Raw genomic sequence first — 18,964 nt, 5'->3', positions numbered from 1 at the left:
CACTGAATATTTTTCCATTATTTATTTATATTAGAAAACAGTTTTCTTTTCATTATACATTTTTATATACTATTCTTTTCCATCTAGATTCTGGTAACTGTCACTCTCAGCCAGTAGGGAAGAATCCTCTACATTGCAACAATTAAAGGAAATACTTTTGAGAAATAAAAGTATTTTACATGCATTCCATCACATCTTTCATCTTTCTTTTTAAAAAGATTTTAAAAATTTTATTTGAAGTATAGTTGATTTACAGTGTTGTGTTAGTTTCTGGTGTACAGCACAGGGATTCAGTTATGCACACATCTATATATTCCTTTTCATATTCTTTTTCAACATAGGTTATTATGAGATATTGAATATAGTTCCCTGTGCTATGTAGTATCTTTCATCTTTCTTGAAAATTATGCTGTGAGGAGGAAAGGAGGCAGAGGGGAGGCAAACATCACAGTGATAACGTTTTCAGATACGTTGGTGGTTCTTTCTTAATATTTTTGTATTATTCAGGTACAAATAGCTCACCATGGACTCTTTCCCATCCCCTAAGCATTTTATTTGTTAAGTCCAGTCACAGTCTAAATTCCCTGAAATTAAGAGGAAGCCTCAATTTTACCAATGGCCCAACAGCTTCAGAAACCAAGAGAAGCCCCTCACTCAGAAATCCCCACGGGCTGCAGTTCAGCCACAGCGCAGGCTTCAGAAAGTGTGGGTCCATCCCCGACACTGCTGGTGCGAATGCAGTTTGGTGCAGCTGTTATGGAGAACAGTACGGAGATTCCTCAAAAAACTAAAGGTAGACATACTGTGTATTCCAGCAATCCCACTCCTGGGCACATATCCAGAGGGAACTCTAATTGGAAAAGATACATGCACCCCAATGTTCATAGCAGCACTAATAACCAAGACATGGAAGCAACCTAAATGTCCATAGACAGATGACTGGATAAAATTTATTTATACAATGGAATACTATTCAGCCATAAAAATGACAGCATAACGCCATTTGCAGCAACATGGATGTCCCTGGAGAATGTCATTCTAAGTGAAGTAAGCCAGAAAGAGAAAGAAAAATACCATATGATATCACTTATATTTGGAATCTAAAAAAAAAAGAGAGAGAGAAAGAAAAAGAGGACACTAATGAACTCATCTACAAAACAAAAATAGACTCATAGACATAGTAAACAATCTAATGGTTACTTGGGGGGGAGGGGGTTGGAAGGGATAAATTTGGGAGTTTGAGATTTCCAAATGTTAACCACTGTATATAAAAACAGATAAAAAAATAAATTTATTCTGTAGCACTCAGGGAACTATACTCAATATCTTATAATAATCTTTAATGAAAAAATGTGAAAACAAATACAAGTACATATGTGCATGACCAGGATATAATGCTGTACACCAGAAATTGACACATGTAACTGACTATACTTCAATTAAAAAAAAAAAAAGGGAATGTGGATTCAAGTGTGGGTGCAAGATGGGATCCTGGAGTGGGTCTGAGCATTCAAAATCCAATAGATAATGGAATATCATTCAGCCGTAAGAGAGAATAAAGTAATAATCATGCTACAATATGGATGAATCTTGAAAACATTAGGCTAAGTGGTGAAAGCAGCAAGTCACAAAAGATCACATATTATATGGTCTCATTTACATAAAATGTCCAGAACAGGCAATTCCATACAGACAGAAAGTAGATTAGCAGTTGCCCAGGGCTGAGGGGAGAGGGCACGAGAAATCATTGCTTAATAGTTTCCGTTCAGGGCGATGAAAAAATTTTGGAACTGGAGAGTGGTAAAAATTGCACAACACTGTGAATGGACTGAATGTCACTGAACCGGACACTTTAAAAGGGTTTAAATGGTAAATTCTATGTTATGTGTACTTTATCACAATAAAAAACAATCGAACGAAAAATAATAACTCAGTGGGTTTGAATAAGGGTCAGAAATGGGCATTTTTAAGGCTCACAGAGCCACGTGGGCGTGCTGAAACACACCCTCGGGGAGCAGGATGGGCAGACAGCAAGCTGTCCATTTCCCATCCTGCCTTTATCTCCTTAAAGTTCCCCAAAGGAAAAAATAAAGTCCACGAAAAACACATAAGAGAATATTGCAAGTTCCTATGGCTTGTCGACAGATATCATATGGGAGTGGTATCCGAGAAGAAAGAAAAGACAGAGAAAGTACAAGGAAAATCCAGAAAATTTGAAATATCTGACTTGATTAGGTATTTTCAGGAGAATGTCTAGGTCGCCCCGTTTCTTGGGGGGAAAGTTATTCAGGTTGATTCCAGGCTTTGCTGCAATAAATATCCTTGTGAATATTTCTTTTTTACACCCATGGGAGGATGTTTGTGCAGCCTGTAATTTCCTAGAAGTGAGACCAGTGGGAAAAAGCATCAAGGCAATTTCCACATTGAAAGTCATGGCGGGGAGGGTACAGCGCAGTGGTAGAGCGTGTGCTTAGCATGCACGGGGTTCTGGGTTCAGTCCCCAGTACCTCTGTTAATAAATAAAAATAAATAAACCCAATTACCTCCCCCTAAAAAATAAAAAAAAAAAGAAAATTATTGCCAAATTGCTTGCTTCCCCCCCCCCCCCAATTGGTCGAACTTATGTATCCAAGTGTTCTCACAATGTATTGAATGTATGGATGTATTCTCACAATCCTTTAGATTGGGTTTCCTGTTTTCCTAATTGTTGGCAAACTCGGTGAAAATGACACGGGCACGTCTCTAACTATGAGGAAGGCTGAACATCCTTTTATACACTTGACCACCTTTTGCATTCTTTTTTTTTTTTTTCCCTTGTCAGTGGTCTGTTTCTGTGAGCAGCCGATTCATATCTATTGCCATTTTAATTTTGGCAAACAAGAGTTTCATGTGTTTTTTTCTCGCTGAAAAAAATTAATATTATGTATCATATGTTCTGTAACATCATATAACACAGTGCTCTTTATCTGTCACTTAAGTTGCATATATTTTTCTCACTTTAAAAAATCTGACGGTTGTCTTCATGTACGCTTTTTTTTGCTATTCATCCAGCATAATTTTGACATAGTCAACTCAGTTATTTTTAGATTTTAGATTTGGGATCTGCGTCTTGCTTAAAGAGACGTTCCCCGCTTTGCAAGGATGAAGCACAATTTCCACATCGTAGGGGTGTATAGTTTCATTTTTGAATGGCTGTGGAATTCATCAAGTACATTTTTAGCAGCATGGAGATGCCCGTGCACCTCCTCTTCCTGGACCTACGAGTACTGCGATCTTAATGACTTAAGTTCCCTAGCACTGAACCATCTTCGCTTTCCTGGCTCACGTTCCAACCTGATCCTGGTAGAAGTGTCGTGTTCTTTTCATCTTCTGCCTGGTTCTTGTAGTAAATCCTCGCTGCTGGGTTTTTGCACTACTATTCACAAGTGCAATCAGTCCATAGTCCCCCCACGCCCCCCTCCCCCTCCTAAACGTAATGTATTAAAGCAAGTTTCCGTGACAACAAGGGAATTAGGATTTATATTTGGTTTCCTGCTTTAATGGAACAGAAAACAGCTAGATTGAGGGAGACTGCACCGAAGGGCCCTGTTAAAGGAAGACCCCAGCAGGGTGGTGGTGGGGGCCCCCCAAACCCTCCTTGGTAAAAACAGAAGTAGAGCAGTGTTTGGTGCTTATATGCATGAGCTGTGAAACGATCTCTCTCTCTTTAGCCCATGCCTTCCAAGTAGTGTGTTTAAAACGTTAATACGAAGAAAACAAAGCCAAACAAAAAGTCCCAAACAATTTATCAAAACTTTAAAACTTTCTATTTTGACCTGATGTCAGACCTCCAGAAAAGCTGCCCCAATAGTACAGTCAATCCTTGCATGCCCACTTTTAACCAGATTTACCGACTTTCTCACGCTTTCTATCAATCTGCTTTGTCCTCTCTCTCTCTCTCTCTTTTTTTTTCTGAACCATTTGAGAGTAAGTTGCAGATATTAAGCTTTTTAACCCCTACATTGATCATTCAGTGTGCAGCTCCAAAAGAAAATCCAGGAACAACTCTGATCGCTGAGTTAGGGTAATGCCTGCCAGGTCTCTCCTCTATGAAGCTACTGTTTATCCTTTCTTTCATTATTGGCAAGTGTCCTGTGCAGAGGTACTTGGAGACCGTGGAAATATCATGTTACTTCTCAAACCTCCAACTGTTCGTTTTAGCATACATTGTGGTTCGTGCAGGAGTCAGTTGTTTTGGATTTTAGCGAATGGTGATGTTTTACTTCCATTCTCATGATTTTAATAAAAGGCAGAGGTTGACTTTCAGTGTTTAGATGCTTGGGTTTTTTGGGGGTAGGGGGGAAGGAAGGGAATTCACAAAAGAAACAGTGAGTATTTGTAGGAAGTGGTGGTGTCTTAATCTTCTCCCAGCAAGTCCCAACTGAATGATTCTTCTGACTTCACACCCAGCATGGAAGTCCTGCATGCAGAAGGATTTCCAGAGGGCAGCATGTGGCCTGGAATTTCAGCGTGGGCTGCCTGTCTGGAATTGTGGGGACTCTGGTGCATCAGAGGGAAGCTCAAGAAGGAAGGGGAACATTTACCTAATCCACAATTCTTGAAACCCTGGGACTGCAACTTCCTCCTATTCATTCTCCTTGGATCCATTCTTGCTTTTTTTTTTTTTTTTTTTTTAATGATTTTTTGGAGGGGGGGAGGTAATTAGGTTTATTTATTTATTTTTAGAGGAGGCACTGGGGATTCCCAGATCTCATGCATGAGCATGTACTCTGCCACTTGAGCTATACCCTCTCCCCTTCCTTGGGTCCATTCTTACTCCATTTTTGACCGAGATACATTGGAAAGAAAATCCGATTGTGTTAGCACTTTTGTCTAAACCCTCTATTGCCTCTCTGTTGCTTTTAGGGTAAAAGCAGGGGTGGGGAGAACCTTTCACATCGTGTATCCGATGTTCTACCCCTTCTAGTCCTGCCTATGAGCCCAGCTTCCCCTCTTCTTTGCCCGTGCTCCAGCTACAGTGCCTGATTCATTTGTGAGAACACCAGCCTGTCCTCTGGGCCCTTGCACGTGCTGTTCCCTCTACCGGGAACACTTCTGTGATGTTTCCCTTGGCCAGCTCCTCCTCATCTTCAGATTTCAGTTCAAAATCACTTCTTTGGAGCCTCCTTCCCTCCTTCCCCACCCCACCTTACAACACGTACGATGTTTAATTACTAGCACTCTCTCCCACTAGACTGTGAAGTCTACAAGGAAATAGATTGTGTTTATTTTGCTCACCGCAAATCCCCATTACTGCATGTTGATCCTTCCATTCAACAAATATTTATTAAGCCATGGAGATGTCAGGCACCGGGGTGTAAAACTGTGAACAAGACTGACAAGATTTCTGCCTTCCTGGGAAGGGACAAAGACACACACACAATAACTCCAAATTTCAGATGGAGACACTGGTGGGATGTAGAAACAGGGACCAGCACCAAGGAAGGAGGGGACGGGGAGCATTTGCAAAGGGTGGTCAGGGGTGGCTTATTGGAACAGAGAGGTGGAGCCAGGCGCTGGAAAGATGGCCTGGGGGAACAGCCCAGGGAAAGGCCAGGAAGCAGGGATAGGTTTGGGTCGGAAGAACAGTGGGCCCTGCTTCGGGCCAACAAACCTTTGTTTAATAGAGGAGGAATGCATGCCTTCAGCCGAGACTTGTGCTGGGTGCTTTCGCAGGCTTTATTTCCCCTGCAGCTCCCCCAGATCCGGCACGCAGGTGTTATTAGCATCACACGGGTGAGGCCAAACCAGCGACAGTAAAATTACTCCTTCAAGGTCACCCAGGAAGTGAAGGGTGAAGGAACCAGTTTCCCACTGGGTTCTGGCTTTCCTGTACTTGAGGCCCCTCGTCCTTCTTCAGCAAGGCCGGTTGACCATTGTCATGTCCTATCCGTGAATGGCATTTGCTGGACATTCTAACACACGTGGACTCTGGGGCTGGGGGTTGAAAGCTGGGTGTGCCCACCTGCGCTGTACCCCAACGTCCCCAGCGCCTGGTGTGCATTCTCCCGGGTGTCGTTTCTCTAACCTGAGCCGAGCGGAGGGGCCCCGGCCACGGAGAACGCCGAGCGCGCGGGGCGCGCGTGCACGTGGCTGTCCCCAGAGGCCTGGCGCTGGGCGGGGCGCGCTCGGGGCAGGACCTCTGGGGCGCCCGCGCGCTCCAGGACGACACTCGCTGGCAGGACTGGGACGAGGGTGAGGCGAGATCAACATTTAAGGGAGTATCAAAAAACCGAGGAACCAAGATAAGCAGTATTTTAACGCAATATTAAAAAAAAATAAAAACGAATCCTCCGAAGCCCACTAGGAACGAAATAGCAAAACGTTAAAGACGGGCTCGGTCTTGCGGGCGCGGGCCCCGCCCCCCCCGCCCCCTCCCCGGCTCTGAGACGGGAGGCGCTGGGGCTGGGCAGGGATCTGGGGCGCCGCGGGGCCTCCGGCGCGGGGCCCGGGGTGGGGAGGCGGGTGGGCGGGCGGGCGGGCGGGGCGGGGCGGGCGGCGCCTCCCCCTCTGCCGGCCCTCCCTCCACCCGTCTCGGGCCTCTCCCGGGCGCCGAGTCCCTTCCGAGTCGGGATCCGCGCCGCCTTTTCCCGCGGCCCGCACAGGGCCCAGCTGACGGGCCGCGTTGTTTACGGGCCGAGCAGCCCTCGCTCCCGCCGCCCGCCTGCCCGCCCGCCGCCCGCCAGGCCAGGTGCCCGCCCGCCTGGCCGCACGTCCGTTTATCCGCGCGTCCGTTTGTTCGCGCGTCCGACGCCCGCGGCCCCCGAGCGCTCGGGGCCGAGAGCCGGGAGACAGGGGCTCAGCGCGGGGCTCCGGGCCCTGCTGAGATCGCGGGACGGGGCCCGGGCCTCAGTGGCTCGGAGTCGGGGCCGCCTCCCCGTGGCCGCGCCGCCCGATCTGCAGCGGCCGAGGCCGCGCGCCCCTCCCGAGGCTGCTCCAAGGGCTCTCCCGGGCGGAGGCTGCGGCCCGCGGGCCGCCGGCGTGGACGAGAAGGACGCGCGGCCCCCAGCGCCTCCCGGGCGGCCGCCGTGGAGCATGTCCCCAGCGGGCCGGCGCCGCGCGCTCTGATCCTCCGGGGCCCCGCGCTCCCGCAGCCATGGGCGCCGGGGGCGGGCGGGGGGCGGCGGCCGTGCCGCTGCTGGTGGCCGTTGCCGCGCTGCTGGTGGGCGCCGCGGGCCACCTGTACCCTGGAGAGGGTGAGTCTGGGGGCGCGGGAGTGGGCGGGGAACAGCGCGGTGGGGAGGGGACAGCTTGCCAAAATGGAACCCCCGCCGTGGACTGAGAACCCTCCTCAGTGGGGGTTGGGGGGCGGGGGGCGGGTGACCGGGACGGTCGCTCCAGCCCCGCGGGGGGCGGGAAGCCGCTGACCTTGGCCTTTGCCCTCCTGGGCTCGCGGCTCCACGCCCCGCGTGCGGGCCCCGGGCTGGAGGAACCTTGCCCCAGTGCCCGCCTCACGGCGGGCGCCTCTCCCGAGCGCGCCTCGGACCCGTGCCTGGACCTCTCCCAGCCCAGCTGGCTCCGGAGACGCGACACACGTCCTCTTTGGGTCGTCTCCGAGAAGCGGGGTCACTGGACAGCCTCGGACAGCCAAATGCCTGGGGTGCACACAGTTTGGAGCCAGAGTCGAGGGAGACGGACTGGAGGTCGCCTGGGGGGTCCCAGCTGGTAGGTGTCGCAGCCCAGGGCGGGGAACTGTAGACTCCGCCCCTCCCCTCCTGGTATCTAGCCCCTTGGCTGCCTCTGACTTCAGGTCCGTGTTTACACTTTTGGGTTCTGTTTCCAGATCTCCAGAGGCAAACTCTAGCGCCTTGGCGACAGCACAGTTGTAGCGGTAGTAACTGCGGGCTTTAGGATGAATCCTCCGAAGTCCACGATGAACAAAATAGCAAAACGTTAAAGACGGGCTCCGTCTTGCTGGCGCGGGCATCTGCCCCCCCCCCCCCAGGCTACAGGCTAGTCAGTCTTATTTCTCCGTACCTTTGCAGCGGCGCCTGGAGGCGGATACCGTTATTCATCCATTTCATAGAGGAGTAAACTGAGGCTCAGGGAGGATACGTAACTCACTTGCCCCAAAGTCAGTGCCGCAGGGAGGACTTGAACTCTCTGTGTGTGGCGCGGGCTCGAGGCTCTGGACTGCTGCCCACACCCCATGTCTCCTTGATAACCTCCCTCCTCCATTCCGCAGTTTCACGTGTCAGCCCCCAGGGGTCTCCAGCCCGTGGTCAGCCTCTCCCAGCCCCTAGCCCTGAGGGAGGGAGCCTCCCTCTTGGGCGTCTCTGCGCCGGCAGCAGACCCAGGCAAACCCTAGCATCCTTCTTGGGGTTGACAGCACGTCTTTCTGGCTGTGGGTCAGGGACTGAAGAGTCGTTTAAGGGAATGTAGTTGGGGTTTCCCACCATGATGGCTGAGACCCTGCTTCAAAAAATATCTGTCGGGTGACTTCAGATTTCTCCATAAAAGGAAATCAGTTGTGATGAGGAATGGGTCAGGGAGGGAAAGAAAAGTTCCTGAGTTCGCTGATGGTGACTGAGGTGTGTGGGAAAGCACACAGAGGGTTGTGAGTTGACAAACTGGGTTTGCTGAGCATCTCTGCCAACTAGGCAATGTCTCCAGGTGCCTGGTATACAATGGGTGCTCCGTGAGGGCAGGGTGGCAGTTGGTTGAGGTTCTTGTTAAGAAAACCCCAGACCAGTTGTTAGACCTATGTCAGGCTTTGCCTCTGTGTGTGCGCACACCCATATGTACGTGTGGTTCCCTGCTCTTCTGTTCCTTGCAGCTTTGGTAATTAATTGTGGATTTGTGCCTGGGCTTTTGGGGGTCAGTAGATGGATTTACAACTTCATACATGTTTACAGTTTCCACAAGGGCGGAGGCTTATGTTTCTTTCTTTCACTGCTACATTTCCAGAATCTAGAACAGTGACTGACACCTACTAGGTGTTTGATAAATATTTATTCTTAAGTCAACACCTATCCTTCCTGTTCTCACTAGTTCACCAAGCCACGGCTCCTTTATTCTCGAGATAATTCCTAACTAACCAGAGGGGTATATGGCTTAGTGGTAGAGCACTTGCTTAGCATGCATGAGGTCCTTGGTTCAGTCCCCAGCACCTCCATGAAATAAATGTATAAATAAATAAGTAGACCTAATCGCCCTGCCCCCAATAAACAAACAAAATAAGAGCACGCACTCAGGGGGTGCTGTTCTACACACTGTACGTAGATGACCTCAGTTAATCCTCATCACAGCGCTCTGAGGTAAAGTTTATCATCCCTTTTGAAGGTGAGGAAATTCAGCGAGGCGGCAGAGCTGAGATTAGGACCTCAGTTTGACTGTGGAGCACCGGTTTCTTAATAAAAGGATCTTCTTTTGGATCCGAGCCTCCCCCACCCCAGCCCTGTGGGAAAGGTTAAGAAAATACTACCCAATGAATAACACGTGATGCCCTCTGGGGCTTTGGGGAGGGGTGAGAAACTCTACACACCGTTCATCTCCAGTATCAACCAATTCGGCATTTTGCGCTGGGCAGGGGTGCGGGACGGGGGATAGAGGGAAATCAACGGGAAGTTTTAAGGAATGAGGACTCTCTCGGAGATGTCGTGTGGATGGGCCACCCGGCTTCATCCTCCCGTGGGGGATCTGTTGCTTTGCCGAACTGGGCAATGGTTTCCTCCTCCGCTCCTGCTCCGGTTGACTGCCTCTGGCCGGAGACTCCCCGGGGTATTGCAGAGAATGAAGGCAAAGTGGGATTAAGTAAAGTGAAAACCGACCGGGCTTTGGTGGGGGCCACCCAGTGCTTTGGTTAGTTGAGGTGTGAGATGTTCCCAGACCCCCCTCATTTCTCGAGGTTGGCACAAGATCCGGGACCCTCAGAGCACAGCTTCCGCTCTCTCGGTCACCTCCCTGGGGTTAGTCCAGTCCTTGTCTTTGCTTCTCTACTGGAGACCTGCCTCTCATCCCTGCCCCACTCACTCATAAAGGTCACTGGGGTGAGTCCCCCTGGGGTCCCCACCTCACCCCACTCCATCAGTGACTTCCATTCTTACTTGGTTAGAGCAGAACCTCTCCGCTTCTGTGTCCTTGCCATTTGGGGTTGGATAGTTCTTGGTGGCAGGAAGCATGGGGTGGAGGGGAGCGGTCCTGTGTATTGTGGGATGTTGAGCACCATCCCTGGTCTCTGCTCGCTAGATGCCACCTCCCCGTTCCAAATCATCATAACCTAAAGTGTCTTCAGACCTTGCTAACCATCTTGACTTGAGAACCACTGCATTTGGGGAGATAACGATTTCCTTGTGTAGGACACTTACCCACCTGGATCCCCTGCCCTCTCCCCTCTGTTTGTTCAGGGATCTCCATCCGCCCAGGAGCCTTTTTCTCTTCAGCCCGTAAATACTCAATACTCCCCTGAACCTATTACTCACTACCTACCTCTCGCTGTCCCCTGCCAAGCCTGCCCCTGGCCTCCAAGGCCCCCACCACCCTTGCTCTGGCACCTTTTACCCGCTGCTCTGCCCACGGCATCTGGCTTGTGTCTCCATCGCTTCCCTGATGGCTCTAGAGAAGCCATCCCGCACCCCCCAGTTGCAGCCTCACCCCAGTTGACTTCTCTGGGTTTGCCACTCCCCACGGCCTCCCACTGGGAGGGGAGCCTCCCAGTGCGTTGTCCCCTGCACCTGGCTTTCCCCAGCCTCTCTCTTCTGTTCCTCTGCTCCTTTCCTGGGCTAAGATATTCGCCCCCTCTGCATTCCCTCCTCTGATTCTCTCTCACTTCCTTTTTAATTTATATGCAGCCAATCGTCTTTATCTAGAACAGGGGCCCAGTCCTGCCTGCCCACACCTGTTTTTGTAAATAAAGTTTTGCTGCCCCACCGTTCATGCATCCTCTGTGGCGGCTTTTGTGCCTGACGGCAGAGCTGAAGAGTTGCGATCGTGTGGCTCCCAACAATATTGACACTTGGGCCCTTTCCAGAGAAGGTCTGCCGACTCCTGGTTCAGAATAAACTCCTTGAGGGTCATGATGACGTGCCTAATGGCCCGTGTAGTCCTGCACAACTTCGAATGAACCCAGTTGAAGGAACGGCCCAGGGATGCTGTGTCTTCCCCTTACAGAGCGAGCTGCAGCAAGGGCATGATGGTGAGAAGGTAACGGTGATGCTCCCTCCCTGTGTGTGTGTGTGTGTGTGTGTGTGTGTGTGTGTGTGTGATCGTAGGATTTATTTATTTAAACCATCCTCTTGGCATTGAATGAGGATTCTGTGCTCTGCCTCTGGTACCAAAAGAAAGTGGTGTCTGCTAGGAAATGCTCTCCTGAGACCCCTTATGTTAATTTCTATTGAGAACCTGAGGGTGGCTTGGTTTCTGTTTTGCAGTCGGACTGTGTTTATGGCTTTTAAATTAAAAAAGAAAAAAAAAAAGGTAATGCACTCTCATTGCAAAAAACTTTATAAGAGTACAGAGAGGAAAAAACAAAAGTCCTCCTTCAACACTTTGTCCCTAAAACCATTACATTTCTGTCCTGGGAGGTGACTATGCTACCAGTTTGGTGTGTGTCTTTAAACTTTTTTTTTGAAAATGATCACACAGTAAAGTTGCCTTTTTTTGGGGTGCACAGTTTTTGCATTTCAGCCCCCAGCAGAGTTGGGTGGTGGTCCCCACAGCCAGGATGCAGAAGAGTTCCCATCCATCACTACCCAAACTCCTTCCAGCCACCCTCTTATTATGACAACATCCCCACCTCGAACCCCGGCAACGCTGATCCTTGTCCATCCCTGTAGTTTGCTCCAGGCTTTAAGAAGTATCTTAGCATTGGATCAGTATTCTTAAAATTTAAAAAATTTAAATTTCAGTGCTCATACGTTTCTCGTTGTTCCCGGATTCCATGTTTGTGAATTCGCCTATTCGCTGAAATGTATTTGTAACTCCACCATCAGTATTTGGCGCTTTAGTGGTCATTCCTGGACATGCACTGAGTGGCAAAGACTTAGACTCACCTGACACACACGTTCCAGCTGAGATCAAATAAGGTGACACCCTGCCTTTCTGCTACAAGCAGGATTCATACGGTCTCCAATGTGGATTCATACCAACCCCAAGGATTAAAGCAAGTATCCTCTTTGGCAATGTATTTAGTGCCAGGTTTTGCATATTTTATATGCTTTCTGGTGGTGGTTTTGCTGTTTAGCATGGTCCCCATGCATAGTCAGATTTTCACCTGGGCACAAATCCTTGGTTACTTCGTGGCAATTTCATGAGATGGCACAAAGCTCCTGGCCTGTGCTTCAGGGAGGCGGTGGGTCTCCTGTGTTCTGTTGACCCTGGGCTGGAAGGTGCCCCATGGCTTTCAGGGGTTTCAGAAGCATGTTTTGTTTCCAGTAGAGCTGGATGTGAGTCCCAGTTTGATTTCAAGGCAGACTGCTGAGGATTAAAATTTGATTTCAAAGCTGGGTTTTTCTTCCAATTCCATAAGGGTATGGTGTCACAGCAGGTTTATATGGTAGCTTCTGGTCTGTGTTTAGGAATAGCAGCCTGCTAGCAGGAGCTTCTCGCTCCTCTCCTTTGCCTTTGAGGGACCGTGGAAAACATAGGTACTTTCCAAAAAGCTGTGTTTGTTAACAGTGCAGAAGAAGGTGGTGGTTGGACACAAAGGCGTAAAAAGGGCGGGGCCCTGCCTGTTTTCTGGTGGCCTTTCTGTGATTTCTTGTCGCTCGTCTGTTTTCAAAGATGGATCCTGTTTCCTTGCAGAAGATTAGAAACGGGATGAGTTCTCATGGAGGATCTTTCCTAATTATATCCGGTTACATTGTATCAAAGACATCTGCTACTTTTTTTGACCTTGCAAGACCTCTCTTGGTTTTCTTTCCTGTGTCTTCTGTGGCGCTGTTTGTCCTTATCTGTAGCCACGAGAAGGCAGGATTCCTGAAATGGCATGGAAGCCCCTTAGGATCCTGTGGTTGGATGTGTGATGTCCTTGGGACATTGACTGGAAGAATTATCCCAGACGTCCCAGAACTTTTAGACAGGCTTGTAGAAGGTGTCGGTGTTGGGGTAGCTGTGTGTCTTTGGTCCTCTCTCTAGTTCCTTGCCCTTAAATATTGTGCTCTCCAGGTGCCCCCAACCCCTCCCCCCACCCTCTATCCTCTTCTTGTCTCAGTTGCCCTGGCCCCTCCTGGTTATATCACCCTCTGTCTTCACTTCTGTCAGCATCTGCCCCTCTTCCCAAGCTCCAGACCCACATCTTCCCAACGCCCACTGGACCCACATTGGGGAGCATTGCAGAGCCTCCTTGGACTCAGTGTGCCCTGAACTGAGCCTATTGTCCTCGCCACCCAACACTGGTCCTACTTCATCATCTCCAAGTCCATTAGCGGTGGCCCCTCACTTCTCCCCCTGCTCCTCTACGTCCCTGGGGACCACATCCCGTGGATTCTCATTCTCTAGTATCTCTGTGGTCTCACCTGTTCCCTTGTACCCACCCCCACGATAGGCCCCTAGACCACGCCATAGAGGTGGTTCCATTGGGTCCCATCCAGAACCTTCTCCTCCCTGCTGCCGGAGAGATTTTTCTACTTCCTGCTTCTGTCCTCCCGCAGCTGCCAGCTAAATCCACCCCCCCCCCCCCGCCCCCGGCAGCTGAGCCTGGCCCCAGCTGTGGGATGTGCATCTCACTTCCCCAAGCTCGGGGCTGCAGTTCCTTGGGCTTCCCTGTTCTTCGCGTGCTTGCCTTGGCTTCCTGTGCCCCAAGCACCCTTCTTCCCCCTTCTCACCCATGGACACCTGCTTCTTCCTCACGGAACCAGGTCAGAGGCCTCCTTCCTTCCCTCTCTGCTTCATCACCTATCCCATTCTCCTTCCCTGTCAGTACAGACTGCGAGTATCTGTCTGGGTCCCCGTAGACATTGGTCTGCCCGTTGGAGGTGCGTTCCAGTGAAACATGGACTGTGTGGATCAATGAAACCACACTCTAAGTGTGGGTCAGAGAAGGGCTTGATACATGTTTGTCCAAAGCAGGAAGCAAAGTCTAGCCCAGAGGGGCCAAGTCCTGGAGAGGATGGGATGGCTTGAAGTTAGGAGCAGAAGGGTTTGGCTGGAAAAGAACTGCTATGGTCTGAATTGCCACCTCCCTCCTCCCTATTCACGTGTTGAAACCTTAACCCTCGTGTGTGACTATGTTTGGAGAGAGAGCTTCTAGGAGGTAGTGAAGGTTAAGCAAGATCATAAGAGGAGGGCCCTAAACTGATAGGACTGGCGGCATTAAAAGAAGAAGGAGAAAGAGAAAGCTCTCTCCCTTTGGCATGCACGCGCCAAGGAAAGGCCACACGAGGACACAGGGAGGTGGCCGCCTGCGAGCCGAGAAGGGAGCTCTCGGTAGAAACTGACCATGCTGCCTACCTTGATCTTGGGCATCCAGCCTCAGAGCTGTAAGACATAAACATCTGTTGCTGAAGCCAGCCACAGTATCTTGTTATATAGCGGCCTGAGCTGACCAGGACAAGAACTGAGGGCAGGAGTGGCTCTGAAGACACGGCTGCCGGGGGCTCAGGCAGGTAAAATGGGTGTGCGTCCAGCTTTTTTTGAAATTCGTGGAAGCCAGTCCGCCAGGCTTATGGGGTTCCCTCTAGTAACAATCAATAACCCCAAAGAAGGAATCTGATGGCATTGGTCCTGGGGCAAAGAGCTCAGAGGAACGCGGGCTGGAGAGGTGGCCCAGGCCGGGTAGACCATATGTCTGTCCTGCTTGAGTCCCTTACACATCCTCGGGGAACCTTGCTTAAAATGCAGATTCTTGGGCCTAGAGCTGGGCCCGGGAATCTGCCCGCCTCCCCACTCCAGGGAATTCTGATGCTGGTGGTCCACGGAGCACACTTTGAGAAACCCTGTGTGATGACTAAGGGTGCAGGTGCCGGTGTCCTGGGGGCCTGTGTGTGATGGGCTGAGCTGTGTCCCCTCCCAGAATTCACGGGTTGAAGCCCTAACCCGAGCACCTCGGAATGTGACTGCCTTTGGAGACAGGGTTTGTAAAGAGGTAATCAAGGTAAAATGAGATCTTCAGGGTGGGCCCTAATCCAGTAAGACTGGTGTCCTCATAAGAAGAGGAGATTAAGACTGAGACACGCACAGAGGGAAGCCCACGTGAGGACACAGGGAGAAGACGGCCATCTGCAAGCCAGAGGGAGTGGCCCCAGCAGAATCCAAGCCTGCCGACCCCTTGATCTTGGACTTTTAGGTTCCAGAATTGGGAGAAAATAAGTTTACCTTGCTTCAGCCACCTGGCCTGTGGCCCCTTGTTAGGGTGGCCTCAGGAGACTATTATCCTGGCCTCAAATCTCAGCTCTGTCTCGTCCTTGCTTTGTGACCTTGAGGGGGACGTGTTCCTCTCTCTGCCTTGATTCCTCTCCTCTTCCTAGACAAGCGGACAGCGTTCTGCGTATCAGCCACAGCCCAGCTGGGCACTGCCCGCCCCCCGCGCCCTCCCAGCGGTTCCCGTTGGAGCCCGTCCCGCGCCCCGGCTGGCCTTTCTTCCTGCTGTAGCTTTTCGGGGGCTGCCCTTTCAAAGCCTGTTTTTCTGAGCTCGTCTCCCACAGCAGACCCACGGTCCATGGAATTTTCAGGTCTCCTCCAGCCTTGTGATGCCCCTGCCTTGTGAATGTCATGGCTCAGGCACCTGCCTTTCCCACCCGAGGTGAGGGAACCCTATGGGGACCCCTGGGGTGCTGTCTTTCCCTGGAACTTTCTTCCACTTCCACATCCCCCACAGCCCCTTGCTGGCTCTTCGTTTGTTCAAAAGATGCTGTCGGTACCCAAGACTGGTGGCATCGGGCGAAGTCTGGATGGTGAAAGTCTCATCGTGGCCCTTTTTCATTTCTGGGCCACTGATGACACCATCCCCCCCACCCCTTCTCCATCTTTGATGGTCCATGGTTCTCATCTGCATCCCTCTGTTCCTTGGGGGCTCCCACCCTGCATGACTGGCCTCAGTGGTGGCAGAGGGACCCTCCCTTCTACTCAAGTCACATCCCTCCATCTGGGCTGAAGACCAGCCTCCTGAGATCTTATCTTTGTGGACTGTTCCTTGCTTTTGCTGGGAATTTTTGTGAAAATACTGGGAAATGCTTCAGCTCCCGTCTTTGACCCATCCATAAATCTCCCTGAAGCTGATGCCCCCACGAGTCACGCTGGCTCTTTCCTTTCACAAGATCCCTGGAAAGAATATCCTGCAGCCTCACTTCCTTACCTCTTATTCATTTATATTTCCTTTTAACCCTTTTGTGACTTTGGTTATATGATCCAGCCGCAGAGCTAAAATTCACAGGTATGAAGGGCATTGGCAGTGAAATTCTTTCTCCCTTCTTGTCACCTGGCTACTCCCTCCTTTTCCACAATCAGTGTTGCATTTTTTTTTTGGGGGGGGAGGGCATGTTTACCGTTCTAGAGAACAGTGCATATACAGTAATATGTGTAATTATTTCCCTCCCCCCATTTTTCATAAGTGATAGCATATCACTCAGACTAATCATCTTGCTCTTTACTATTGACAATTTATCCTGGAGATTTTTTCCCCTAAGGAGCTTCTTTATTCCTTTAAACAGCTGCATAACATTCCATTGCATTGGATGTGAAGAAGCTATGGCCCACGGGCCAAGTCTGGCCCATCACCTGCTCCTGAGTTGAGAATCGTTTTCATATTTTTAAGTGATTAAACAAAAATTCCAATTATTACTTCACGAAACATGAAACTTATGGAATTTGAATTTCAGTATCTCTAGATAAAGTTTTACTGGCGCACAGCCACACCACGTTGTCATGGTTTAGTGCTGCAAATAAGAAGTTAAGTAGTTGCTACCGAGACCACATCACCCACAAAACCAAACGTATTTACTGTCCGGCCCTTCATAGGAAAAGTTTGCTGACCCCTGCGTTGTATCATTGCTTTTTTGCACCTGAGTGGGCATCAGAATCGCCTAGAGGGCGTGGCAAATGCAGATTCCTGGCTCCTCCATCTGAGTTTCTAATCCAGGAGGTCTGGGGTTGAGCCTGAGAATCTGCCTGTCTAACAGGTTCTCCAGTGATGCTGATGCTGCCAGTCCAGGGACCTCACTTTAAGAACCATTGCAGAATGTGGATGGACTATGGTTGATTTAACTGATCCCCTTTTGATGGACAGCTATGTTGTTTTGAGTCTTGGGCCGTTGTGGACAGTGCGGGGTTCAGTGGGCTGGCATCAAGGTCATATTGCATGTGTGAACCTACCTGCAGCAGACTTCCAGAACAGGAGTCTCTGGGTGCTGGAAGGCACCTTATCCATCCTGATAGTCCCCATGCCCAGCAGGATGCCTGGCACACCAGGATGCCCAGCCAGCCTTTGTTTATTGAATGAATAAAAGAGTGACTTACCGGTTCCAGACCCGACTTTGGGATCCAGGTCTCCTGCTGCCGCCACCTGCCGCAGTTCCTCCGTGTTCCCTTCTCTGTGGAGGTCTGTTCGGAGAGCCAGTCTCTCAGGCAGATGGAGAATCTTAAGGGTATCTGATACCTCAGCATTCTAATTTCTGAAGGGAATAAATCTGGGAATTGGGGTCGTGTCGCTTGGAGTGGAGAACTAATACGTGGATGTGGCCAGACCCCAGGTCTCACCACTCCTTCATACTTTTTATGATGCGATCACTATCCTTTACAGGTGAGGAAACTGAGGCACACAGACATCTGAGCATGTGGCCCAGGATTATGTAGCTGGGAGGTGCCAGGTCTGGGAAGCCAGACCCGTTGGGTTTCTAGCGTGCCCTGAAACTGGCAGGGTGGTGGCCTGACACCTGAACCCAAGGCTTGTTGGCCAGGACTCCTGAACTTCAGAGGAAGCAATGTTAAGACTGGAAAGACTGCGGAGAGGAATGGGTGGCCCCAGAACTGGTCACCAGGGAGCCTTTAAAGAATGTTGAGCCTAAGGAATCAGTCTAAGGAATCACTTTGAAAGCAGAAGGTCTGAAACTCTTAGCATTCTTAAGGAGTTTCAGAATCTTCTAGGTACCGCCTTCCCAGCTCAATACTTCTCCTTTGCTTCCTTCGTGGTGGAGAGAAAACCAGGAGAGGGGGGACACTTTCCAGGACAGTCTTACGTCAGTCTTCTCTCCTTCTGGAAAATTCTCAGATGCCTCCAGCTGAGGGGGAAGTTCCGAACCAGCACTGCTGAAGAGAACATACCGCTTTGATGGAAATGGTCTCTATAGCTATGTCATCCACTCTGGTGGCCACTGTCCATGTGGGGCGCTCGAAATTGTGGCCAGAGTGACTAAAACTGTACTTTTACTTAATTTTAATTCATCTAAATGTCAATGTAAAGTTTTATTTCACTTTAGTGGATTGAAATGTTAAAAAAAGAAAGCACGACTTGATTCTGTTATTGGAGAGCTCTCTAATATGTTTGGAACAACTTGGGGACAGGAAGGACCCACATACTCAGTGATTCATTTTATGAAATCTGCATTTATGGATTGAGTATTTCTGATCAAAGTTTAGCAACTGAAGTGAGACATGGTGTAAGTGTGAAACAGTATTTGGAGGCAAGTCTGAAAATGATCCTGTAGAACATCATTTGAATAATTCTTTAGTATTGCTTTACGTGTTGAAGTGAAATTTTTAGATACATTGGATTAAATTAAGTGTCTTTAATGTCATCTGTCTCTTTTTACCTTTTTAGAGAAAATTTAAAATTTTATGTGTGGCTGACATTGTATTTCTATCAGATGAGGCTCCTCTAGACCCTTCACGCCCAGGCGACTGACAGCAACAAGCTGTGGCTTGATTTTAGAATGAAGCAGGCAGAGCTGAATAATTCTTACTGCACTGTTTGCGTAGGTTTTAGTCCTGGCATCACCTCCTCTGGGAAGCCCTCCTTGGTTGTCCCAGGCTGTGTCAAAGAGGAGTGATGGAA

The 18,964-nt window shown here is 49.9% G+C and overlaps 1 protein-coding gene across 5 annotated transcripts in view; it reads left to right on the top strand.

Annotated features, from left to right (window-relative positions):
- Nucleotides 1-7,120: 7,120 nt before the first annotated feature.
- The window catches only part of INSR (insulin receptor), a 113,915-nt gene continuing 102,071 nt past the window's right edge, over nt 7,121-18,964 (top strand). For 3 of the 5 annotated variants that reach the window (XM_064479815.1, XM_031437078.2, XM_064479817.1), the window contains exon 1: nt 7,121-7,235. In XM_064479815.1, coding sequence (XP_064335885.1) covers nt 7,136-7,235 — 100 coding nt within the window. In that variant the 5' untranslated portion in view covers nt 7,121-7,135. Of the gene's footprint in view, nt 7,236-7,593; nt 7,705-11,095; nt 11,182-18,964 lie in introns of those variants that run through there. The other 2 variants (XM_064479816.1, XM_031437079.2) reach the window with 2 other exon arrangements.

The sequence above is a fragment of the Camelus dromedarius genome, chromosome 27 (assembly GCF_036321535.1).
Source record: "Camelus dromedarius isolate mCamDro1 chromosome 27, mCamDro1.pat, whole genome shotgun sequence".
NCBI lineage: Eukaryota > Metazoa > Chordata > Mammalia > Artiodactyla > Camelidae > Camelus > Camelus dromedarius.
This window is presented reverse-complemented; position numbering and strand designations above follow the sequence as displayed.